This window comes from Oryx dammah, unplaced genomic scaffold, assembly GCF_014754425.2.
Source record: "Oryx dammah isolate SB20612 unplaced genomic scaffold, SCBI_Odam_1.1 HiC_scaffold_17, whole genome shotgun sequence".
NCBI classification, from domain to species: domain Eukaryota; kingdom Metazoa; phylum Chordata; class Mammalia; order Artiodactyla; family Bovidae; genus Oryx; species Oryx dammah.
In genome coordinates, this window is record NW_024070201.1 from 58774440 (window position 1) to 58796653 (window position 22214).

At 41.8% G+C, this 22214-nt stretch overlaps 1 protein-coding gene across 3 annotated transcripts; it reads left to right on the forward strand.

The window, feature by feature from the left end:
- The first annotated feature begins 5368 nt into the window (after positions 1-5368).
- LOC120876833 (ADP ribosylation factor like GTPase 14 effector protein) lies at positions 5369-18934 on the forward strand. 3 transcript variants are annotated; one of them, XM_040258924.1, is made up of 4 exons: positions 5369-5504; positions 14973-15462; positions 16767-16894; positions 18404-18934. In XM_040258924.1, the coding sequence occupies exons 2-4, from the start codon at positions 15037-15039 to the stop codon at positions 18630-18632; spliced, it is 783 nt and encodes a 260-aa protein (XP_040114858.1). In that variant the 5' UTR covers positions 5369-5504; positions 14973-15036; the 3' UTR covers positions 18633-18934. The 3 variants fall into 3 exon arrangements, with proteins under 3 accessions (XP_040114858.1, XP_040114859.1, XP_040114860.1); XM_040258925.1 differs by having other exon boundaries at positions 5369-5510; positions 18404-18719; XM_040258926.1 differs by having other exon boundaries at positions 5434-5807.
- The last annotated feature ends 3280 nt before the right edge of the window (positions 18935-22214 follow it).

Consider the following 22214-nt stretch of genomic DNA (forward strand, 5'->3'; position numbering starts at 1 on the left):
AGTCAGAAGTGTTAAGTACACTAGCAGTTTAAAAGATAAAAGCAAAACTCCTAGAATGTTTTATATATAGAATATGAGTAAGCATGTACTTTGTGAAACATAGACAGAATTGTGTTAAATATACATAGTAAGTTAGTAAACTATAAGGCATACCAAAGTTAAAATAAATAAAAAATATGGAACAGAGCATCATTTACAGTCAAATAGGAATGGAAAAACAAAGATATGAATAACTATGCCATCTCTAGGATGACAGCTATGTCACCCCTAAATCAATCATCCACAGGCAACACCTAGTATCGTCTCATACATGCGCTATCCAAGAAATGCAAACAACACACACGTCTATTCGTCAGGCTAATTAGTAAGCTCTGGTTATGACCAAGCATCTTCCCTGGTGGCTCAGATGGTAAAGCATCTGCCTGCAATGAGGGAGACCCGGGTTCGATCCCTGTGTTGGGAAGATCTCCTGGAGAAGGAAATGACAACCCACTCCAGTATTCTTGCCTGGAGAATCCCATGGATGGAGGAGCCTGGTAGGCTACAGTCCATGGGCTCGCAAAGAGTCGGAAACGACTGAGCAACTTCACTTTCACTTTCATCCAACAGAGCACACATGGTGGAAGTGGGTTAACCACAGAGTTACCTGGATGTGATCCGCTATGAACTTGAAGCCTAGAGAATGCAAAGCACATGGCAAACCATAGGCACAGATAATCTAGCAGCTTAGTTTGTTCCCACTAGTTCTTTTCAGAATTGATAGCAATTAGCAAAATGAACCAACTTAGGTTCTATTTCCATTAATGAAAGTGTCATTAGAGCAGAAGTTTTTTCCATGGTGCACACTGCTATGACTTTTACATTCATGATCTTATGTCATTTTTAGTCACAGTATCCACTGCTACTGGGCTTCCCTGGTCGCACAGTAGTAAAGATCTGCCTGCCAATGCAGCAGATGTGGGTTTGATCCCTGGGTCAAGAAGACCCCTGCAGAAGGAAATAACAACCCACAGAAGTATTTTTGCCTGGGAAATCCCATGGACAGAGAGAGGAACCTGGCAGGCTACAGTCCATAGGGTTGCAAAGAGTCAGACATGACTAAGCAACTAAACAACAAACAGAGCAGGTGTGTGCCATTACCCCAAAGTACTTTCTACTTGTGGGCCTCCTTGCTGTAACCTTAACCCCAGTCTTCATAATCATATCATCAGTGGCAAAGGCTGATGTGGCAAACACATGAACACTGTATAACTCATAACTCAGATGACGCTGCCCTTCCACTTGCCTGCACCATAGTCTAAGTGTGTCAATTTACCCCAAATCTTTCCCCTTGCTTTTTGCTGGATATTTAATTCAGGCTTTAATCTCTTTCTAGAATACTCCTGCTTTAGCACATCTCATTTTATCCTGTTGATATCCTTTTGTTTCTACAGTTGTGGTGTTAGCTATTTATCCTTCTGTCTCATTAGTCTATGAACTCTTTGAGAACAGGAATAAAATTTCATCCCTTTTCTCTCATTATAACTTAGCAAAGTGCTAAGTTACTTAGCAAAGTAACTACTAAAAGAACTATTCACCTACAGACACAGTTGAGGAGGTTACCCATTGTTCTTGCCTTTCTCCCATTCTTAGTTTCCAAAATTGGTGTAAATCAGGGAGTGGCAAAATCCTGCTTAGCTTCAAAGCAGTAAGGAGGTGTTCAGTTCAGTTCAGTTCAGTTCAGCTGCTCAGTCGTGTCTGACTCTTTGCAACCCCATGACTTGTAGCACGCCAGGCCTCCCTGTCCATCACCAACTCCCGGACCTTGCTCAAACTCATGTCCACCAAGTCGCTGATGCCTTCTAACCATCTCATCCTCTGTTGTCCCCTTCTCCTCCTGCCCCCAATCCCTCCCAGCCATCAGGGTCTTTTCCAATGAGTCAACTCTTCACATGAGGTGGCTAAAGTATTGGAGTTTCAGATTCAGCATCAGTGCCTCCAATGAACACCCAAGCTTCATCAATACATGAACATGAACTTCCAGATGTTCAAGCTGGTTTTAGAAAAGGCAGAGGAACCAGAGATCAAATTGCCAACTTCCACTGGATCATCGAAAAAGCAAGAGAGTTCCAGAAAAACATCTATTTCTGCTTTATGGACTATGCCAAAGCCTTTGACTGTGTGTGGACTACAATAAACTGTGGAAAATTCTGAAAGAGATGGAAATACCAGACCACCTGACCTGCCTCTTGAGAAATCTCTATGCAGGTCAGGAAGCAACAGTTAGAACTGGACATGGAACAGCACACTGGTTCCAAATAGGAAAAGGAGTACGTCAAGGCTGTATATTGTCACCCTGCTTCTTTAACTTATATGCAGAGTACATTATGAGAAATGCTGGGCTGGAAGAAACACAAGCTGGAATCAAGATTGCTGGGAGAACTATCAATAACCTCAGATATGCAGATGACACCACCCTTATGGCAGAAAGTGAAGAGGAATTAAAAAGCCTCTTGATGAAAGTGAAAGAGGAGAGTGAAAAAGTTGGCTTAAAGCTCAACATTCAGAAAATTAAGGAGATGTTAGGAAGAACAATAGATTCACTGCAGAAAACAATTGACAGTAGGTGTTTCCTGGTGGCTGAGTAGTAAAAAAAAATAAAGAAAAAAAAAATCTGCCTGTAATACAGGAAATGTGGCAGGAGCTAAGGGTTTCATCCCTGGATCCAGAAAATCTCCTGGAGAAGGAAATGGCAACCCAGTCCATTATTCTTGCTGGGATAACCACATGGACAGAAGAGCCTGGTGGGCTAGAGTCCATGCGGTCACCAAAGAGGGGGACAAGACTTCGCAACTAGAACAACAATCAAGAACATTTGGCTTTGGTGGCTCTTATTTCCCTGACCCGGTTTTTCACTTGGCTGTGTTAGGGTTCACAAGGGGCTCATAGCATATAGTTAAAATATGGCCCATTGTGGTGACCTGACAAGCAAGGAATAAAGTCATATTGGCCACATTGCCCTGGTGGGCATTCTATTTTTCCTGGATGGCAATATCCTGTTTTTCCCTGCTGGTACCAGTTTCTCAACAGTGAGACCCCTTCGACTACATGACCACAAGACCCCAGCTGTGGGCTAAAGATAAACTGAGGCTCCCTCCCTCTGGGGCACAATTTCCTATCAATAGGGTATAAGAAGCATTGGCTTTAAAAAGAGGGCACTGGTTTTTCTCTAAGGCCAGTCTCTTTCTTCTTTCTTCCTATAATAAATCTTTCTCTGTGACTGCCTTGCCCTGTCTCTTTTTCTCTGCGCTTGCCTTATAGGCTGGTTAGTGGGGCAGAGCAGGGTGGGACGGGGGTCCTCCTACCCCTACCTGAAAATATTTGAAGGCTTAGCCTCTTCAGCTAAGAGATGGAGGGCTCTCAAAAATTACAGGTGAATAAATCTGCTTTAAAAATTCACTTCAGTTCAGTCGCTCAGCTCTCTGCGACCACATGGACTGCAGCACACCAGGCTTCCCTGTCCATCACCAACACTCGGAGCTTACTCAAACTCATGTCTATCGAGTTGGTGATGCCATCCAGCCATCTCATCTTCTGTCCTCTCCTTCTCCTCCTGCCTTCAATCTTTTCCAGCATCATTGTCTTTTCCAATGAGTCTGTTCTTCCATCAGGTGGCCAAAGTATTGGAGTTTCAGCTTCAGCATCAGTCCTCAGTGATCAATGCCAAGAAATAGAGGAAAACAACAGAAGGGGAAAGACTAGAGATCTCTTCAAGAAAATTAGAGATACCAAGGGAACATTTCATGCAAAGATGGGCTCAATAAAGGACAGAAATGGTATGAACCTAACAGAAGCAGAAGATATTAAGAGGTGGCAAGAACACACAGAACTATCCAAAAAAGAGCATCATGACCCAGATAACAACAATGGTGTGATCACTCACCTAGAACCAGACATCCTGGAATTCGAAGTCAAGTGGGCCTTAGGAAGCTACTGGAGGTGGTGGAATTCCAGTTGAGCCTTTTCAGATCCTAAAAGATGATGCTGTGAAAGTGCTGCACTCAATATGCCAGCAAATTTGGAAAACTCAGCAGTGGCCACAGGACTAGAAAATGTCCGTTTTCATTCCAATCCCAAAGAAAGTGAAGTCGCTCAGTCGTGTCCGACTCTTTGCGATTCATGGACTGTAGCCCACCAAGCTCCTCCATCCATGGGATTCTCCAGGCAAGAATACTGGAGTGGGTTGCCTTTTCCTTCTCCAGGGAATCTTCCCAACCCAGGGATCAAACCCAGGTCTCCCAAATTGCAGGCAGATGCTTTAACCTCTGCACCACCAGGGAAGCCCTTAAATCCCAAAGAAAGGGAATGCCAAAGAAATGTTCAAACTAACTCCCAATTGCACTCATCTCACACGCTAGCAAAGTAATGCTCAAAATTCTCCAAGCCAGGCTTTAAAAATTAATGAGCTCCTGATTGGTACAGACAATAAGGATACAAGAAAGACACTAGAAAAGTTGCAAGTGTCTTCCTGGTTCCTACACTTTGTGTGTGCATGTTTCATCTCTTCAGTCGTATCCAACAGCCCTCCAGACTTCTCTGTCCATGGGATTCTCCAGGCAAGAACACTCGAGCGGGTTGCCATGCCTTTTCCGGGCGATCTTCCTAACTCAGGTATCGAACCCGCATCTTTTATGTCTCCTGCATTAGTAGGCGGGTTCTTTACCATTAGCGCCACCTGGGAGGCATCCTATTTCACTCGAAGTAATAAACAGCTATTCTCGTAGTTCATAATGGGATTCCCAGGTGGGGCTAGTGGTAAAGAGACAGAAGGGATAAGGGTTCGATCCTTCGTTCAGGAAGAGCCCCTGGAGGAGAAATGGGAACCCACTTCAGTATTTTTGCCTGAAGAGTCCCATGGACAGAGGCGCCAGCAGGCTGCAGTTCACGGGGTCACAAAGAGTCGGACACGACTGAGCCAGTGAGCATACACATTCTTATAGTTTATAACCAAGGGGATGCATTTTGGAATATATTTCGCTTGAATGAAGTAAATCATAAAATGGGAGACCTCAGAGAGCGTTCTTAAGGTGTTTTGAATTCATTCACTTCTCCTACAGGGATTAGGAGGCTTGGGGTGCAAAGATTCTGCATCACGCACAGACGTAGAAACTCGCGAACACAACTCAAGTTAGCGGAACTTGCATCTTGGTAAAGGTGACCCGAGGCACCGCCCAATTCCCTAATGTCAAAGAAAAAAAAAAATTCCGTCAGCTTCGGAAGCAACTATTGCCTCACCTTGAATCATTCGCCAATACATGCTGCCCCGCCCTTTCCGCCCCGGAGGCCGCCAAGCTCGGTTCCCCTCTAGGATTCTTTCGGGCTTCTCTTTATGGTAGCGCTGAGCCTCTCTAGCCTCGCTCGCCGTTCTCTCGGTGGTAAACTCCAGGAAGTGTTGAAAAGCGCGTACCCAGGCCACTCTCAGAGGCGGCGGGTGCGGTGCGCACTGGGTCGGTGGAGAGCTCGAGTTAAAGGTAAACAGGGGATAGAGGGGAGGGTCTGGGGCATGGAGACTCGTTCCTGGGTGGGAGGGGGTCCCGGGCCCGCTGAGGGAGGGTCCCAGAGCAGAGGAGTGGGTAGCACGTTGGACACGTGAGTGGAATTTTCAACTGCGTTCTTGGGGCCTTCCGCGGCCTGCGGCCCTGCAGCGACCCCCTCTCCCTCCGGTCGATCTGCGGCCCCTTATGTCGAAGTCAAGCTCGGTTCCTGTCGACTCCGCGGGTTGTCGCCTCTCTTGGGGAGACCTGGAGCCCTCCTAACTTTGACTTAAGGTTTGTCTTATTTAGAGGAGAGCTTTTGTGGCTTAGAACCCCATCCACTGCTTATCTGTCTGCTCTTTGGGTTTTATTTCTTAAATCAGAACCTTCAGCTGTTTGGTTGAGGCTGGAAGTCGAATAGTGTTCTTTTCTCCATCCCGGTAGTGTTCTTGCCTGGAGAATCCCAGGGACGGGGGAGCCTGGTGGGCTGCCGTCTATGGGGTCGCACAGAGTCGGACACGACTGAGGCGACTTAGCAGCAGCAGCAGCAGCAGCATGAACATAATAGGAGCTCATATGCTGTATCTGGTGGCTTACAACATTCTCAAACAGCTGGTGAAAATTAGGATAGTTATGCATGCAATGCAAGAGACCCCGGTTGGATCCCTGGGTTGGGAAGATCCCCTGGAGAGGGGAAAGGCTACCCACTCCAATATTCTGGCTTGGAGAATTCTATGGGCTGTATACTCAATGGGGTCGCAAAGAGTCTGACACGACTGAGCGACTTTCACTTTTTAAAATTATACTTTTACCTTTACAATCTTGTTCTTAGCAAGGCTTCCCATACTTTGTCATTCCTAAAATTTTTAGTTTCCCAGAGGGGAATCATTTGTTGAAAAATATAAAAGATGAAACTTAAGTTGCATGATTGTGGAGTAGGTATTCCCAGGCTCAGTGTTTGGAAGGAAAGAGGTTGGGATTCTAATCAGGCTAAAGAAAGTGTTGCTTGGCAGATGGCTCAGTGGTAAAGAAACCGCCTGCCAATGCAGGACATGCGGGTTGGTCTCTAGGTTGGAAGGATCCCTTGGAGAAGAAAATGGCAACTCGCTCCAGCAGTCAGCCTGGAAAATCCCATAGGCAGAGGAGTCTGTTGAGCTACAGTCCACAGGGTCACAAAGAGTCTGGATGTGACTAACACAACAAAGAAAGTGTTAAGGACTTTTAACTGCTCTAATGAAAAGAAGCCCCTAGGGAAGGGTGTGTGGGAGGAATGCCCTCACACCCACAGGATTGAGGTAGGGATAGTTGCATCCCTACCTGAGCATCTGGTTATACTGATTTGGGGGCAATTCAGCCTTCTCCGTGTGAGATTCTGGCAGTTTGAGGAACATGGATTCATTTGAAAGATGTTATCTACTATGTGCCAGTGGTAGAGAGGCTACAGCTGTAACAGGACCCAGATGATTCCTGGCCCTCATAGAGCTTAGTATATAATGGAAAAAACTAACTGGAAAGAAGAAAGCCTGTGATGAGTGCTATAAAAAGGAAAGTCCCTGAACTTCCTTCTTCTTTGGGCTTAAGTGATACAGAAAATAACACCATATAGCTCCTGTCTTCCAACAGCTGAGAAGTAGTAGAGGCAAAGTTTCAAACAGAGGAAAAAGTATCTGTAACAATAGAATTTGAGTAAGGCATGCCAGAAAGGTGAATATGGGGACACTGTCTTGAAGGACTAATTAGCATTGCCTGGCCTTCCGAGCAAAGAGAACAGGGAAAATGAGAGTCACGCAGTCATGTCCGCCTTCTTCCCGGGATCTTCCCAACCCAGGGATGGAACCCAGGTCTCTTGCATTGCAGGAGGATTCTTTACCAGCTGAGCCACCAAGGAAGCTCCAACATAAAGACTTAAAATGTAACAGAAATTTTCAGGTAGTGTAGTTTGGCCTGCAGTCTGTGATATTTGAACAAATAATGCCGTGCTTAGTGTCCAGATTTTTGTTTTCTAGGAAGAGGTGAGTGTTTTCCACACATTAGCTTACAATTCAAGATCACAATCACTTAGCCAACATCTGTATTGAGTATTAAGTTAATTGTGGTTGTTCACTCGCTAAGTCTTGTCTGACTCTTATGCAACCCCATGGACTGTAGCCTGCCAGGCTCCTCTGTTCATGGGATTTCCCAGGCAAGAATACTGGAGTAGGTTGCCATTTCCTTCTCCATAGTATTATAATAGTATTAAGTACTGTTGATTAATCTGTTTTTAAAAATTGAAGTACTGTTAAAAAATTAAAGTACTGTTCATCTCCAGGAGTAGTTAGTACTGCTTGACAGTTTTGACCACATCCAGAATTCAGGTAAAATAAAGAGAGCTTTACTCATTCGTCTTGGTCTGTAAACAATCCCTCAGTTGTTGAATTCGAGGTATTCTGTTCTCTTTGACCTTTAAGGACCCTAGGAATAGAGACAAATCACAAATGGAGTTTGTAGACCTGAAAGGTTTGCTGAGTTGTTTAAATACGAACACTGTGCAGTATATCGAAGTGTTAGTCGTTCTTGAGATAAAGTGTTAGTCGTCTCCAACTCTTTGTGACCCCTTGGGCTATAGCCTGCCAGGCTCCTTTGTCCATGGGATTTCCCAGACAAGAATACTGGAGTGGGTTGCCATTTCCTTCTCCAGAGGATCTTACAGACCCATGGATTGAACCTGGGTCTCTCACATTATAGGCAGAATCGTTACCACCTGAACCACCAGGGAAACATTATTGTGCAGTATATAAATGGGACTTATTTTAATCCAGTCACCTACGCTATGTGGTGCATTTAATCTCCTTACATTTAAAGTGATTATTGATAGGTATGTGTGTTCAGTGCAGTTCAGTCACTTGGTCGAGTCCAACACTTTGTGACCCCATAAACTGAAGCACAGCAGGCCTCCCTGTCCATCACCAACTCCCAGAGTTTACCATACTCATGTCTATTGAGTTGGTGATGCCATCCAACCATCTCATCCTCTGTCGTCCCCTTCTCCTCCCTCCTTCAATCTTTCCCAGCATCAGAGTCTTTTCAAATGAGTCAGTTCTTCCCATCAGGTGGCCAGAGTTTTGGAGCTGCAGCTTCAGCATCAGTTCTTCCAGTGAACACTCAGGACTGATGTCCTTTAGGATGGACTGGTTGGATCTCTTTGCAGTCCAAGGGAATCTCAAGAATCTTCTCCAACACCACACTTCAAAAGCATCAATTTTTCGGCGCTCAGCCTTCTTCACAGTCCAACTCTCACATCCATACATGACTACTGGAAAAACCATAGCCTTGACTAGACAGACCTTTGTTGACAAAGTGATGTCTCTACTTTTTAATATGCTTTCTAGGTTGGTCATAACTTCCCTTCCAAGGAGGAAGCACTTTTAATTTCATGGCTGCAGTCACCATCTGCAGTGATTTTGGAGCCCAAGAAAATAAAGTCTCTCACAGTTTCCCCATCTGTTTATCATGAAGTGATGGGACCAGATGCCATGATCTTAGTTTTCTGAATGTTGAGCCAACTTTTCCACTCTCTTCTTTCACTTTCATCAAGAAGCCCTTCATTTCTTCTTCACTTTCTGCCATAAGGGTGGTGTCATCTGCATATCTGAGGTGATTGATAGTTCTCCTGGCAATCTTGATTCCAGCTTGTGCTTCTTCCAGCCCAGTGTTTCTCATGATGTACTCTGTATATAAGCTAAAGAAGCAGGGTGACAATATACAGCCTTGACATACTCCTTTTCCTATTTGGAACCAGTGTGTTGTTGCATGTCCAGTTCTAACTGTTGCTTCCTGACCTGCATACAGATTTCTGAGGAGTCAGGTCATATGCTCTGGTATTCCCATCTCTTGAAGAATTTTCCACAGTTCGTTGTGATCCACACAGTCAAAGGCTTTGGCATAGTCAATAAAGCAGAAGTAGATGTTTTTCTGAAACTCTCTTGCTTTTTCAGTGATCCAGCGGATGTTGGCAATTTGATCTCTGGTTCCTCTGCCTTTTCTAAAACCAGCTTGAACATCTGGAAGTTCACGGTTCATGTATTGTTGAATCCTGACTTGTAGAATTTTGAGCATTACTTTGCTAGCATTTGAGATGAGTGCAATTGTGTGACAGTTTGAACATTCTTTGGCATTGCCTTTTTTAGGGATTGGAATGAAAACTGAACTTTTCCATGTACCTATTGCCGTTTTGTTGATTGTTTCTGGTTGTTTTTGTGGTTCTTCTCTTGGTCTCTCCCCTAGTGGTTTGATGATTTGTTTTTTCAGTGTTACTTTTGGATTTCTTTCTGTTTTTTGTGTATCTGTTGTAGGTTTGTGGTTACCATAGGTTCATATATATTGACATGTAATAATGACATATGTGTGCACATTTATATATATATATATAAATTCACAAGCACGCGTGCTAAGTCACTTCAGTCGTGTCGGACTCTGCAACCCTGTGGACTATAGCCCGCCAGGCTCCTCTGTCCATAGGATACTGCACGCAAAAACTGGAGTGGGTTGCCATGCCCTTTTCCAGGGGATCTTCCTGACCCAGGGATCAAACCCGCCTCTCCCTCTGGTACCTTAGACTGCAGATACAGTTTCAGAAGTTCTCTGCTCATTTGGCAGCACTTTAGGGTTAGTAAATGATTTCCCTTCATGATAGTGTAGGTGCCCGTTAAACAGCTGCTTTTTTGCTCTGTCCCAGGATGGGCAAGTCTGTGTACAGGCTCCTTAATGATATTCCTCCCTACTGAAGACCCTTGTTGGGGATGGGTTTCCCATAGATACCATGTCTCTGTCTCTTTTACCCATCCTCTATATGATGCTTTTATCACTTGTTCTGCAGCCTTCAGTATTTCTTCAGCAGGAATTGATCTCTATGTAGGTACAAATTCAGCATGTTCATGTGAAGAGATAAGTTCAGGGTCTTCTACACTGTCATCTTTGACTGGAACCTCCCAAATATTTTAAATGATACTGTGGGCTGTGTTATTGTCTAAAGTTCACTTTATGGTGCCTGGGTCTTGAGATTTAAGACTGTTTCACTTAGCCATTTAACCCTTCTCTTGGTACCCATTCACATGTCCTATAGGTAGCATTTGAAGATAATGGGCACAAAAAGTTGCAGTTGCAAGAGGCATGACGTGTGTGTGCACTCTCAGGAGTGTTACTCACCCATGCCTGAACCTGCTGATTTGCATAGGAGGAGTGAATGGAATTTTTTTTTTTTTAATTAAATAAAAGGTAAATGGGAAAATGCCTTATAAATTGTCCCTATACTGAAAAAAGACATTTTTCATGAAAGGGAAAGATTCTTAACTGTATTTTTAGGTCAACTTTTAAGTTTTTTGTTTGGTTAAAGTTCCTCTTAATGTGATTTTTTTTTTCCTATTAACTTGAAGAGTGGTAACAAAGCACAGGCTGTATTAGGGAAACTGGCATATTAGAACATATTGTCATATCTCCCCTATAGTTTGGGGAAGAAAAAAATGAGTTCCCTAATTATTTCCCGTGTCCCTCTGCTATCATTAATGGTAGTAATGATTGTGATGGTCCTGCTTTAACCCCCGTAGGAGGCCTGTGATCAGGTCCTAGAGCTCATGGTATTAGGAAAACCTGCTAGCATTGTGGCCTTGTTTGAGGCCACTTCTTCAGTGCACCTAACCTACCTACCTTAGCGTTGGGTAATGGATAGCAAGAGAACATGCTTAAAACTTCAAGGGATCTAGAAAAGATAAATTTAAATTGTTATGTTTAAAAACCAAACTGGTAGATTAAAGGAACAGATTGGAAATTGCCATTGCAAAGAGTCAGGGTGGGCAAACTGGGTGAAAAGGGGGTCAAAAGTAAATAAGTAGTGGGATGTGACATCCAGCTTGATGACTAATAATTCTGTACTGCATATTTGAAAGTTGCTGAGGGAGTAGACTTTAAAAGTTCTCATCAAAGAGAGAAATTTGTAACTGTGGTGACAGATATTAACTAAATGTGTTGATCATTTTGCAATATATACAAATATTGTATTGTTTCATTGTACATCTGAAACTAATATAATGTTGTGTCAGTACCTCAGTTTTTTAAAAAGGCATATTCCCTGAGCTGTCAGTGTTCACATCATATGAGGAGCAAATATCCAGTACTTGTGTTTACTACCTCAGGTATAGAAGAATGAAGTCTAACAAATCTATATTTACTTCTTTCTCTCTCAACTCTTCTGGGAGTGCTATAAAAATATTGAAAGTTAATCTTAGAATCACAAAGCATACTGTTTAGTTACTGAGGGGAAAGTATTGGCAATTCTAAAGCAAGAGAAAATTGAGAATGCAGAACTTTTTAAAGAAAGGGTCAAATAATAAAATCCGGAGTTAGTAGGGAGAGCCTTTATTGAAAGCATTATTGCCAGAGGGGAAAAGAGATTATTGCAGTGGAGAGAATTCTCTGACCAAAAGATTTACCAGCTTCTCAGGGGAGGCGTAAACAGTGCTTGGAACAGAACTGCTTGGTCTGATTGTAGATCCCAGATTGTTGAAGCCTGAGGCCAGCTTTTTCTCTGGAGGGATTCTTTGCTGGCTCTGGCTGAGGTTATACCAAAGTTCAGGGGCCTAGAGGAAGGAGAGAAACTTAAAATATGGTTAGCTATTATTTTTCCAATTTTGTTCCAGTTGATTATTTCAGCAAGCAGTTCAGCTAATTACTCATAAATTTATAAATGAGACAGTGGGGATTTGGAGGTCCTTTGTTCTGGTCATAGGTAAACAGTGGGATGTTCTTGAGTCTCACAGAAGCCATACAGAGAGTAGGAGGGTTTCTTTAGGCAAGCCTGTTCGAGAACCAGGAGTACAGGTCTCAGGTAAAATTTAACTTGTTAAAAGGCATTTTTCTATTTGAAGTGGAAAATAATTAAATGTACAAATAAAATTCATTGAAACGTTTATATAGGAAGGCCTTAGGATACTCATTGACTTTCAGGAATTAATAATCCTACATCACTAAGTGTAGTTTGAAAATACTTACAGACCAATCTCACTTGTACCATAGTGAAATTTTCCTGAAAGAAGGTTAGGGAGGGGAGAGTGGAAAACCAATCTAAAGTAATCAGGTCTAAATGAACACGTTTAGGGCTTATTTGTTATATGGTTTTCATCCAGTCCCATAAGAAGCTGATTTTTTTTTTTTTCCTTCTGTGAGAAATACTAGGTATTGTGCTGGTCCAAGTGACTTGGCTGGAGGAAATTAAACTTTTCCTAGGTTTAACGTATTTTCCATTAAAAAAAGAGGGAGGAAGTAAAATTGTGAGTGGGACACTGGTATAAAATCAGTAGTACCTGGTTTTTGTGTTCCTTATTAACAAGGGGATTGGTAAGATGTTATAAACAGTTCCAATGATAGACACATTTATTGATCAGGAATATTGAAATAAATGAGCAAGTAGAGGCAACACTGTCTTCTTCCACAGTGGGCCAAGGGAGTCAGTTGTACCTCTAACAGAATTTACCAGAATATGGACAATAATTGTTCTGCATTGCTGTTAGTTATATAGTTGTCAAGTGTAAAAGGCAGTGAAAGACTCAGAGCTCGCATATAATGGGAATGTGACAGCCTGAAGGTTGGACTCTCAACAGTGCAGCTTTCCATTGAAGCCAGGTATTTTTCTCCAAATCTAGTTTTTGAGATTTACAGCTCCCTCTCCCGTTCGCAAATAATCTTCCCGTAAGTATTAGACTTCCTAGAAAGCAAGTGCATGTCTGTGTGTGTTTCTTATTCTTTTTTATGTACTCTGTAAATATAGAAGATGCTTGGTGAATGTTCTGTTAATTGAATTATCTACAGTAGTGCGTCTCAAACTGTAATGTGCTTACATATCACCTGGGGATTTGTTTTTTGAATGCAGTTCTAATTCAGTGAGTGCATGGGCCTTACTAAGATCTTTTTTTTCTAATAAGTTCCCCGCTGATGCTAGTACTAGTTCATGGACAATAAATAGTAATGTATTTAAGGAAGACATTGTGCTGTGTTGTGCAGTCGCTTCAGTCGTGTCTGACTCTTTGCCCCGCTATGTGTGGTAGCCCGACAGGCTCGTCTGCCCACGGGATTCTCCAGGCAAGAGTACTGGAGTGGGTTGCCCTGCACTCTTCCAGGGGATCTTCCCAACCCATGATGGAACCCGTTTCTCTTATGTCTACTGAATTGGTGGGCAGGTTCTTTGCCACTCGCGCCACCTTGGGAAGCCTTGGCAAACATAGCACCATGCTGCACGTGAAGAGAGCAGCGTGAGGCTACTAGACTACCACTCCAAGGGAAAAAAATACTAATTGTGGGTGACATTGCCAGAGCACAGGCCTAAGTGAGCAAAAGAAACAAATTCTGAGAACTCATGGTGGAACCTTAGCCTAAGGGAGGGGAAGAGAAGGGAGGACGTTGGGAGTTAATATAGGGGAGGATAACCAGAGGCAGCAGGTGTTAGAAAGCAGGCAGCAGCCACTGAAATCGCTGCCTGAAATTTTGTGCTCCTTGAGCTAATCTTTTTCTTTTTCATTTTTTAAAGCAATGTTTGAATGTAAAACTGCTTTGATTCAGGTGTGTACACTTATATCATGACAGTTTCACTCAAGTGAATGATTCCAGTATGCCATGGAGCTTTAAGCAGTGTGAAAAATACATTTTGTACTGCAGCTGGTCTTGTCTTCTTGCAGACAGGGCACTTTAATTTTTAACTGAGGAGGTCCTGTAATTTGTTCATCGGTAGTTCAGCTTTCTTTTAGCAGCACGGAAGAGGTGGGAGAATGTGGACCTGGCACCAAAGAAAGATCTCTACTTACTGGAAGATGGGGAGGGGAAGGCACTGTAAATGAGGCTGCCAAGTTTAGCAAATAAAATACAGGAGGAAACCCAGTTAAATTTTAACTTCAGAGAAGCAACAAATGACTTTTTAGCAATATTTGTGATATAATTTAAATTGTTTATGCGTTATCTAAAATTCAAATTTAACTGAGCATCCTTTATTTTATCTAATAGTAAATAATTCTACCCTAACAGTGATACCTGAGAGATCCCACACATTGTTCTAATGATAATAGCTTTATAGTAAATAAATATCTTATTTTGATTTCCTTCAAGATTGTCTTGGCTTTCTTGAACCTTTACTTTTCCATAGACCAGATTCCTAAATTCTGGGTGGTGGGGGATGTGTGGAATACCTGGTGATATTTGGTCTGGAATCATACTGAATTTACGGAGAAATTCCTGTAGAATTGACATCTTTACTATAGTCACACTTGCCACGATTGTTCTCTTATGTTTTTGTATGCTTTTGGTAAATGCCTTTCTATTCCTTGCTTGCTAAGGGTTTTCTTTTTATTATGCAGGCCTTGAATTTTCTCAAATGCTTTTTCAGCTTCCCAGATAAAATTTTTGCAGCACAAATCTGACTCTCTTTAATGTTTTCTCTAGGGTGATCTGCTAGAGAGTAATCTCTAGGCGAAAATCAGAAAAAGGAGATTTACTAGAATCAAGCATGATGGATCCATGTTCAGTTGGAGTCCAGCTTCGGACCACAAATGAGTGCCATAAAACCTATTATACTCGTCATACAGGTTTCAAGACTTTGCAAGAATTGTCATCAAATGACATGCTTCTACTTCAGCTGAGAACTGGAATGACACTCTCTGGGAACAATACAATTTGCTTCCATCATGCAAAGGTTTACATCGACAGATTTGAAGATCTGCAGAAGTCATGTTGTGACCCATTTAACATACACAAAAAACTAGCCAAAAAAAATCTACATGTAATCGATTTAGATGATGCCACTTTTCTGAGTGCAAAATTTGGAAGACAGCTTGTACCTGGTTGGAAGCTTTGTCCAAAATGTACCCAGATAATCAATGGAAGTGTGGATGTTGATTCTGAAGACCGGCAGAAAAGAAAACCTGACTCAGATGTATGTAGAGTCAGTTTTTTATCCGTTACTCCTACAGTGTAGGGTTTTATTTAATTATAAAGAAATTATTTATATCAGTTTATTACAGTTGGCCCTTAAACAACACAGGTTTGAACTCTGCAGGTCCACTTATATGTGGACTGCTTTCAGTCAGTACAGTACTATTACAGTCTGTGCTTGGTTGAATCCAAAGCCGCAGAGGGCCAACACTGGGGCTTGAGCAGCCGCCTAGCATTTTGGTATCCAGAACTGATAGTGGAACCAATTCCACTAGAATGGCAAGGGATGGATTTGAATGCAGTGAATATAAAGTTGGGGAGGGAAAAATAGATGATGTTTTCTAAATATTTGTGTAAACGCAGATTGTATGGTAAAGAGTGTTGGCTTGGGGAAAGAATAATATTCCCTAGACTTTCAAACAGCAACTCCTAGTGCTAAGACATTCTGGCATTGCCAGAGCTTAACAATCTTAGCTCTTTTTCTGATACAGAAGTAACTCAGTAGTTTATGCCTGCCAGCAAGGGTTTGAAATACAGCAGAATGAATTCCCTTTTTTATGAAAGACTTGAAAACTGCTGCTCTAAAAGGAACTTCAGAAGTGACTTGAAATAATTGTTTCTTATTTCAGCCTTTCTTTTGACTTTGGCACTATCCCATTCTTATCTGGGTTTTTAAGATGCTTGTGAATTTCCTTTGCATCTAGCTCTGAATTCTTACTTGTTATGGTCAAGGCTAATTTTAGGACTCCCTACTGTCAAAAAGCATACATTTTTACATTGTAAGTATTAAATATCTTATAACTCTCTTCGTTATTCACATGCCTACATTTAGATTATTTAACCGTTAGCAGAACAGTTTAAGATTTCATAAAGCTGTGTGGTGTAGAACAAGGGCTGGTATGTCAAAGGAGGACTTCTCAAGTTTTCTATTTATAAGCAATTTATAATTCTTGCTGCTGGCATATTTTCTCAATTTTCTCCTTTCTATTAACCAAATTAAAAGATAATTAAAATTTTAAATTATATGTAGTGCTTTTGTTATCCCCTCAAAGGCATAGCTCCAGGACCCAGGATAAATTTTGTTACATTTGGGCACTAAAACTTTTTTCTTTGTTTTCTGCGAGTTCCAGACTGTCTTCCCAGCTAAGAAATAATCTGGATTAATGTTAAGTGAAATATCTGTGTATGGTTTGATATTAAGATTTGAGTTAATAATTTGTTAACCTTTATTCAGGGAAGAAGTGAAATATCTGTGTATGGTTTGATATTAAGATTTGAGTTAATAATTTGTTAACCTTTATTCAGGGAAGAACTGCTAAAGCTTTGAGGTCATTACAGTTTGCAAACCCAGGAAAGCAAACTGAATTTGCTCCAGAAACTGGTAAAAGAGAAAAAAGAAGGCTTACCAAAAATGCAACAGCTGGTTCAGACAGGTACACTATGTGTTGTTTAAGTCATATGTTAACTTGCCTCACATCTGTACTGTTTTCCTATCTTTCTCTTACAAGTTTTGAATTTTCTGGTTAGATAGTTTAAATTCGATAATCTGGAATTAGTAAGAACCCCCAAGGGTCTCATAGAAAATTAAGGTGTTCCCTTCCAGTCTAAAAATTTTGTTTCTAAGAAAGTCTCAATGAAGTGAATTTATATAATCTTTTTGGCACAGTAATTAAAATAATTCAAGCATACTATATTTCTTATAACTAAAATAATTATTTGAAAAGCATTAATACATTGTTTGTATGTCTGCTCTATAGGTGGCAACTAAAACATAAGTTTTATGAGAATGCAAGGTTGTTTTTTATTTTTTAATGTCTAAAATAGAAATGGGCTTCCCTGGTGGGTCAGTGGTAAAGAATCTGCCTGCAATGCAGGAACCACAGGAGACATGGGTTTGATCCCTGAGTTGGGGAGATCTGGAGGAGGGCATGGCAACCCACTCCATATTCTTGCGTGGAGAATCCCATGGACAGAGCCTGGCAGACTGTAGTCCATGGGGTGATAAAGGAGCTGGACATGACTGAATGACTTAGCACGCATTTTCTAAGAGAAAGAGTCCTTGTATATAGAATGTCCTCAAGCAAGGATTACTTATGCTTCCCTAGTGGCTCAGACAATAAAGAATCTGCCTGCAATGCAGGAGTCCTGGGTTCAATCCCTAGGTTGGGAAGATCCCCTGGAGGAGGGCATGGCAACCCACTCCAGTATTCTTGCGTGGAGAATCCCCATTGACCGAGGAGCCTGGTGGGCTGCAGTCCCTTGGGTCACAGAGAGACAGACATGACTGAACTTCTAAGCACAGCAAAACAGAAACAATTTTGGTGTAGTTAATAGAACGAACAAGAAAGCTAAATCGTTTAGAATATGACTTTTTAAATTGAGCATTTCTAAAATACAAATTGACAAATGTTAATGTAATCATTCAGAATTATTTTTTACACAGGCCATTATTCCATCTGTGAAGGTTTTCCATTGAGTCATTAGGTGCTTTAGGCCAGATTTGCTAGTCTGTCAGAGAACAAGAAACAGATTAATTGCAGTATAAAAAACAGCTGGATGGTATACTGTGATAAAAATAAAGCTATGTTCACAAAGCAGTAAAGAGATTGGTTGCTAATAAAATGTACCACTATTACTTAGTCTTTTCTTTTCGGTAAGGGATAAATAGTTTTAGCAACTATATTATTATTTTTGGACACATTTCGCCTGCATTCCTTTGGATATGTTTCAACCCTTTACAAGAGAGGACCTTCTCACAAGCAGTTTGTTAACTTAATTGTAGAGTAACTTTGAGTCAGGTAAGCCATGTATCAGTTTGGCAAAGTTTCATCTACAATCTAAAACATTTTATCTCCCTTACATTTTTTTAATTACCTTATTGTCAACTAAATATTCAGAAATAAAATATGCATGAAGTGTATAACTTGTGTTTTGTATTACAGACAGGTGATCCCGGCAAAGAGTAAGGTCTACGATAGCCAGGGTCTCCTGATTTTCAGTGGAATGGACCTCTGTGACTGCCTCGATGAAGACTGCTTAGGCTGTTTCTATGCTTGTCCTGCCTGCGGTTCTACCAAATGTGGTGCCGAATGCCGCTGTGATCGAAAGTGGCTGTATGAGCAAATTGAAATTGAAGGAGGAGAAATAATTCATAACAAACATGCTGGATAATTTGTGGTGTCCGATTGTGACCCTTTCTGTATTTCTAAAGTTCTGTAATTCTAAAATACATGTTAAAGTTGGTTTTGTCAAATGACACATATGTACTCAGTGTGCACTAACACTGCCTTTTGGGTACCTTAAGAATTATTTGATGTAAATTTAGATGGACTGTTCTATTACTCAGCAGTCAGCTCTTCAAGCCTTTCTGGGTCAATGTAAAAAAGTAATGTATAGGCAGTCCTCTGTACAACTCCCATGTCCATAAATTTCCATGGCACTGATAATTAAATAAACCAGTTCCTTAACAGCAACAGTTAAAATTTCAGTTACTGTGATATGTTAACTGTGAGTAGTTCCATGAAGTACGAACTTCCTGCTAGCTGTTAGCTCTCAAATCAGTATGTAACACATGTACTTCAAGATCAGTGACGAGTCAGATTACTTCTCAAATCCTGCTAATGATTCGTCACTGCGCATCTGTTACTCAGTTTGTTCAGACAGCAAAGCACATAGTTGTGTTGTCTCCTTGTCACCCATGTGACCTTTTATGTCGGGAGCTGCATGAGGCATTACTGACAAAATGGAGGCACAGCCCCAACCCCCTCTCCTCATCTCGCAGGCACGGCCCCGGGATGAAGGAGTTAGGCCTTGTGATTCTGACTTGTTCTTTCCTATTTGGCTGGAAAGAATGTTAAGGTGCTTGAGAGAAGCATGAGAAAGCACAAAGCCTTCTACAGTTGTGCCCAGAAAATCTATAAAGTAACCACTGGCATTTGTTCAAGGATCTTTACAAAGAATGTCCCAGAATGAGCACATAGGCCGCAGCTTGAGGCCACGGGAAGGATTGTTGTCTGAGACCTGTTTGTGAGGGAAATATTTATGGCAAAATAAGTTCGAGTTTAGGGTTTAGGAATAATTAAGAATAGCTAGAAGCCTTTTTAGGAGATAGTGATCTTAAGATGCTAGGGGCAAACAATTTAGAAAGATTGTAATCACAAGTTAAGTACTGTAAATCTGGGTGGGGGAAACTTAAAAACCTAATGCTTTTGTCAAAGTATAAAAGAGAACCTGAAGCTTGAAATAAACATGTTCAGCTCAGTCTTGTCCGACTGCGACCCCATGAATCGCAGCACGCCAGGCTTCCCTGTCCATCACCAACTCCCAGAGTTCACTCAGATTCACGTCCTTCGAGTCAGAGACGCCATCCAGCCATCTCATCCTCTGTTGTCCCCTTCTCCTCCTGCCCCCAGTCCCTCCCAGCATCAGAGTCTTTTCCAATGAGTCAACTCTTTGCATGAGGTGGCCAAGTGAAGTGAAATTGCTCAGTCCTGTCTAACTCTTGCAACCCCATGGACTGTAGCCTACCAAGCTCCTCTGTCCATGGGATTTTCCAAGCAATAGTACTAGAGTGGATTGCCATTTCCTTCTCCAGGTGATCTTCCCAACCCAGGAATCGAACCTGGGTCTCCTGCATTGTAGACAGACGTTTTATCATCTGAGCCACGGGTGGCCAAAGTACTTGAGTTTCAGCTTCAGCATCATTCCTTCCAAAGAAATCCCAGGGTTGATCTTCAGAATGGACTGGTTAGATCTCCTTGCAGTCCAAGGGACTCTCAAGAGTCTTCTCCAACACCACAGTTCAAAAGCATCAATTCCTCAGCACTCAGCCTTCTTCACAATCCAACTCTCACATCCATACATGACCACAGGAAAAACCATAGCCTTGACTAGACGGACCTTAGTCGGCAAAGTAATGTCTCTGCTTTTGAATATACTATCTAGGTTGGTCATAACTTTTCTTCCAAAGAGTAAGTGTCTCAATTTTTGCAGCCCCCCAAAATAAAGTCTGCCACTGTTCCCCTGTTTCCCCATGTATTTCCCATGAAGTGATGGGACTGGATGCCATGATCTTCGTTTTCTGAATGTTGAGCTTTAAGCCAACTTTTTCACTCTCCTCTTTCACTTTCATCAAGAGGCTTTTTAGTTCCTCTTCACTTTCTGCCATAAGGGTGGTGTCATCTGCATATCTGAGGTGATTGATATTTCTCCCAGCATTCTTGATTCCAGCTTGTGTTTCTTCCAGTCCAGTGTTTCTCATGATGTACTCTGCAGAGAAGTTAAATAAGCAGGTTGACAAAATATACAGCCTTGACGTACTCCTTTTCCTATTTGGAACCAGTCTGTTCCATGTCCAGTTCTAACTGTTGCTTCCTGACCTGCATACAGATTTCTCAAGAGGCAGGTCAGGTAGTCTGGTATTCCCATCTCTTTCAGAATTTTCCACAGTTCGTTCCCCACAGTCAAAGGCTTTGGCATAGTCAATAAAGCAGAAATAGATGTTTTTCTGGGACTCTTGCTTTTTCGATGATCCAGTGGATGTTGGCAATTTGATCTCTGGTTCCTCTGCCTTTTCTAAAACCAGCTGGAACATCTGGAAGTTCACAGTTCACGTATTGCTGAAGCCTGGCTTGGAGAATTTTGAGCATTACTTTACTAGCATGTGAGATGAGTGTAATTGTGCGGTAGTTTGAGCATTCTTTGGCATTGCCTTTCTTTGGGACTGGAATGAAAACACCTTTTCCAGTCCTGTGGCCACTGCTGAGTTTTCCCAATTTGCTGGCATACTGAGTGCAGCACTTTCACAGCATCATCTTTCAGGATTTGAAATAGCTCAACTGGAATTCCATCACCTCCACTTGCTTTGTTCGTAGTGATGCTTTCTAAGGCCCACTTGACTTCACACTCCAGGATGTCTGGCTCTAGATGAGTGATCACACCATCATGATTATTCAGGTCATGAAGATCTTTTTTGTACAGTTCTGTGTATTCTTGCCACCTCCTCTTAATATCTTCTGCTTCTGTTAGGTCCATACCATCTCTGTCCTTTATCGAGCACATCTTTGCATGAAATGTTCCCTTGGTATCTCTAATTTTCTTGAAGAGATCTCTAGTCTTTCCCATTCTGTTGTTTTCCTCTATTTCTTTGCATTGATCACTGAAGACATCTTTCTTATCTCTTCTTGCTATTCTTTGGAACTCTGCATTCAGATGCTTATATCTTTCCTTTTCTCCTTTGCTTTTAGCCTCTCTTCTTTTCACAGCTATTTGTAAGGCCTCCCCAGACAGCCATTTTGCTTTTTTGCATTTCTTTTCCATGGGGATGGTCTTGATCCCTGTCTCCTGTACAATGTCACGAACCTCAGTCCATAGTTCATCAGGCACTCTATCTATCAGATCTAGGCCCTTAAATCTATTTCTCACTTCCACTGTATAATCATAAGGGATTTGATTTAGGTCATACCTGAATGGTCTAGCGGCTTTCCCTACTTTCTTCAATTTGAGTCTGAATTTGGCAATAAGAAGTTCATGATCTGAGCCACAGTCAGCTCCAGGACTTGTTTTTGTTGACTGTATAGAGCTTCTCCATCTTTGGCTGCAAAGAATATAATCAATCTGATTTCGGTGTTTTCCATCTGGTGATGTCCATGTGTAGAGTCTTCTGTTGTGTTGTTGGAAGAGGGTGTTTGCTATGACCAGTGCATTTTCTTGGCAAAACTCTATTAGTCTTTGCCCTGCTTCATTCTGCATTCC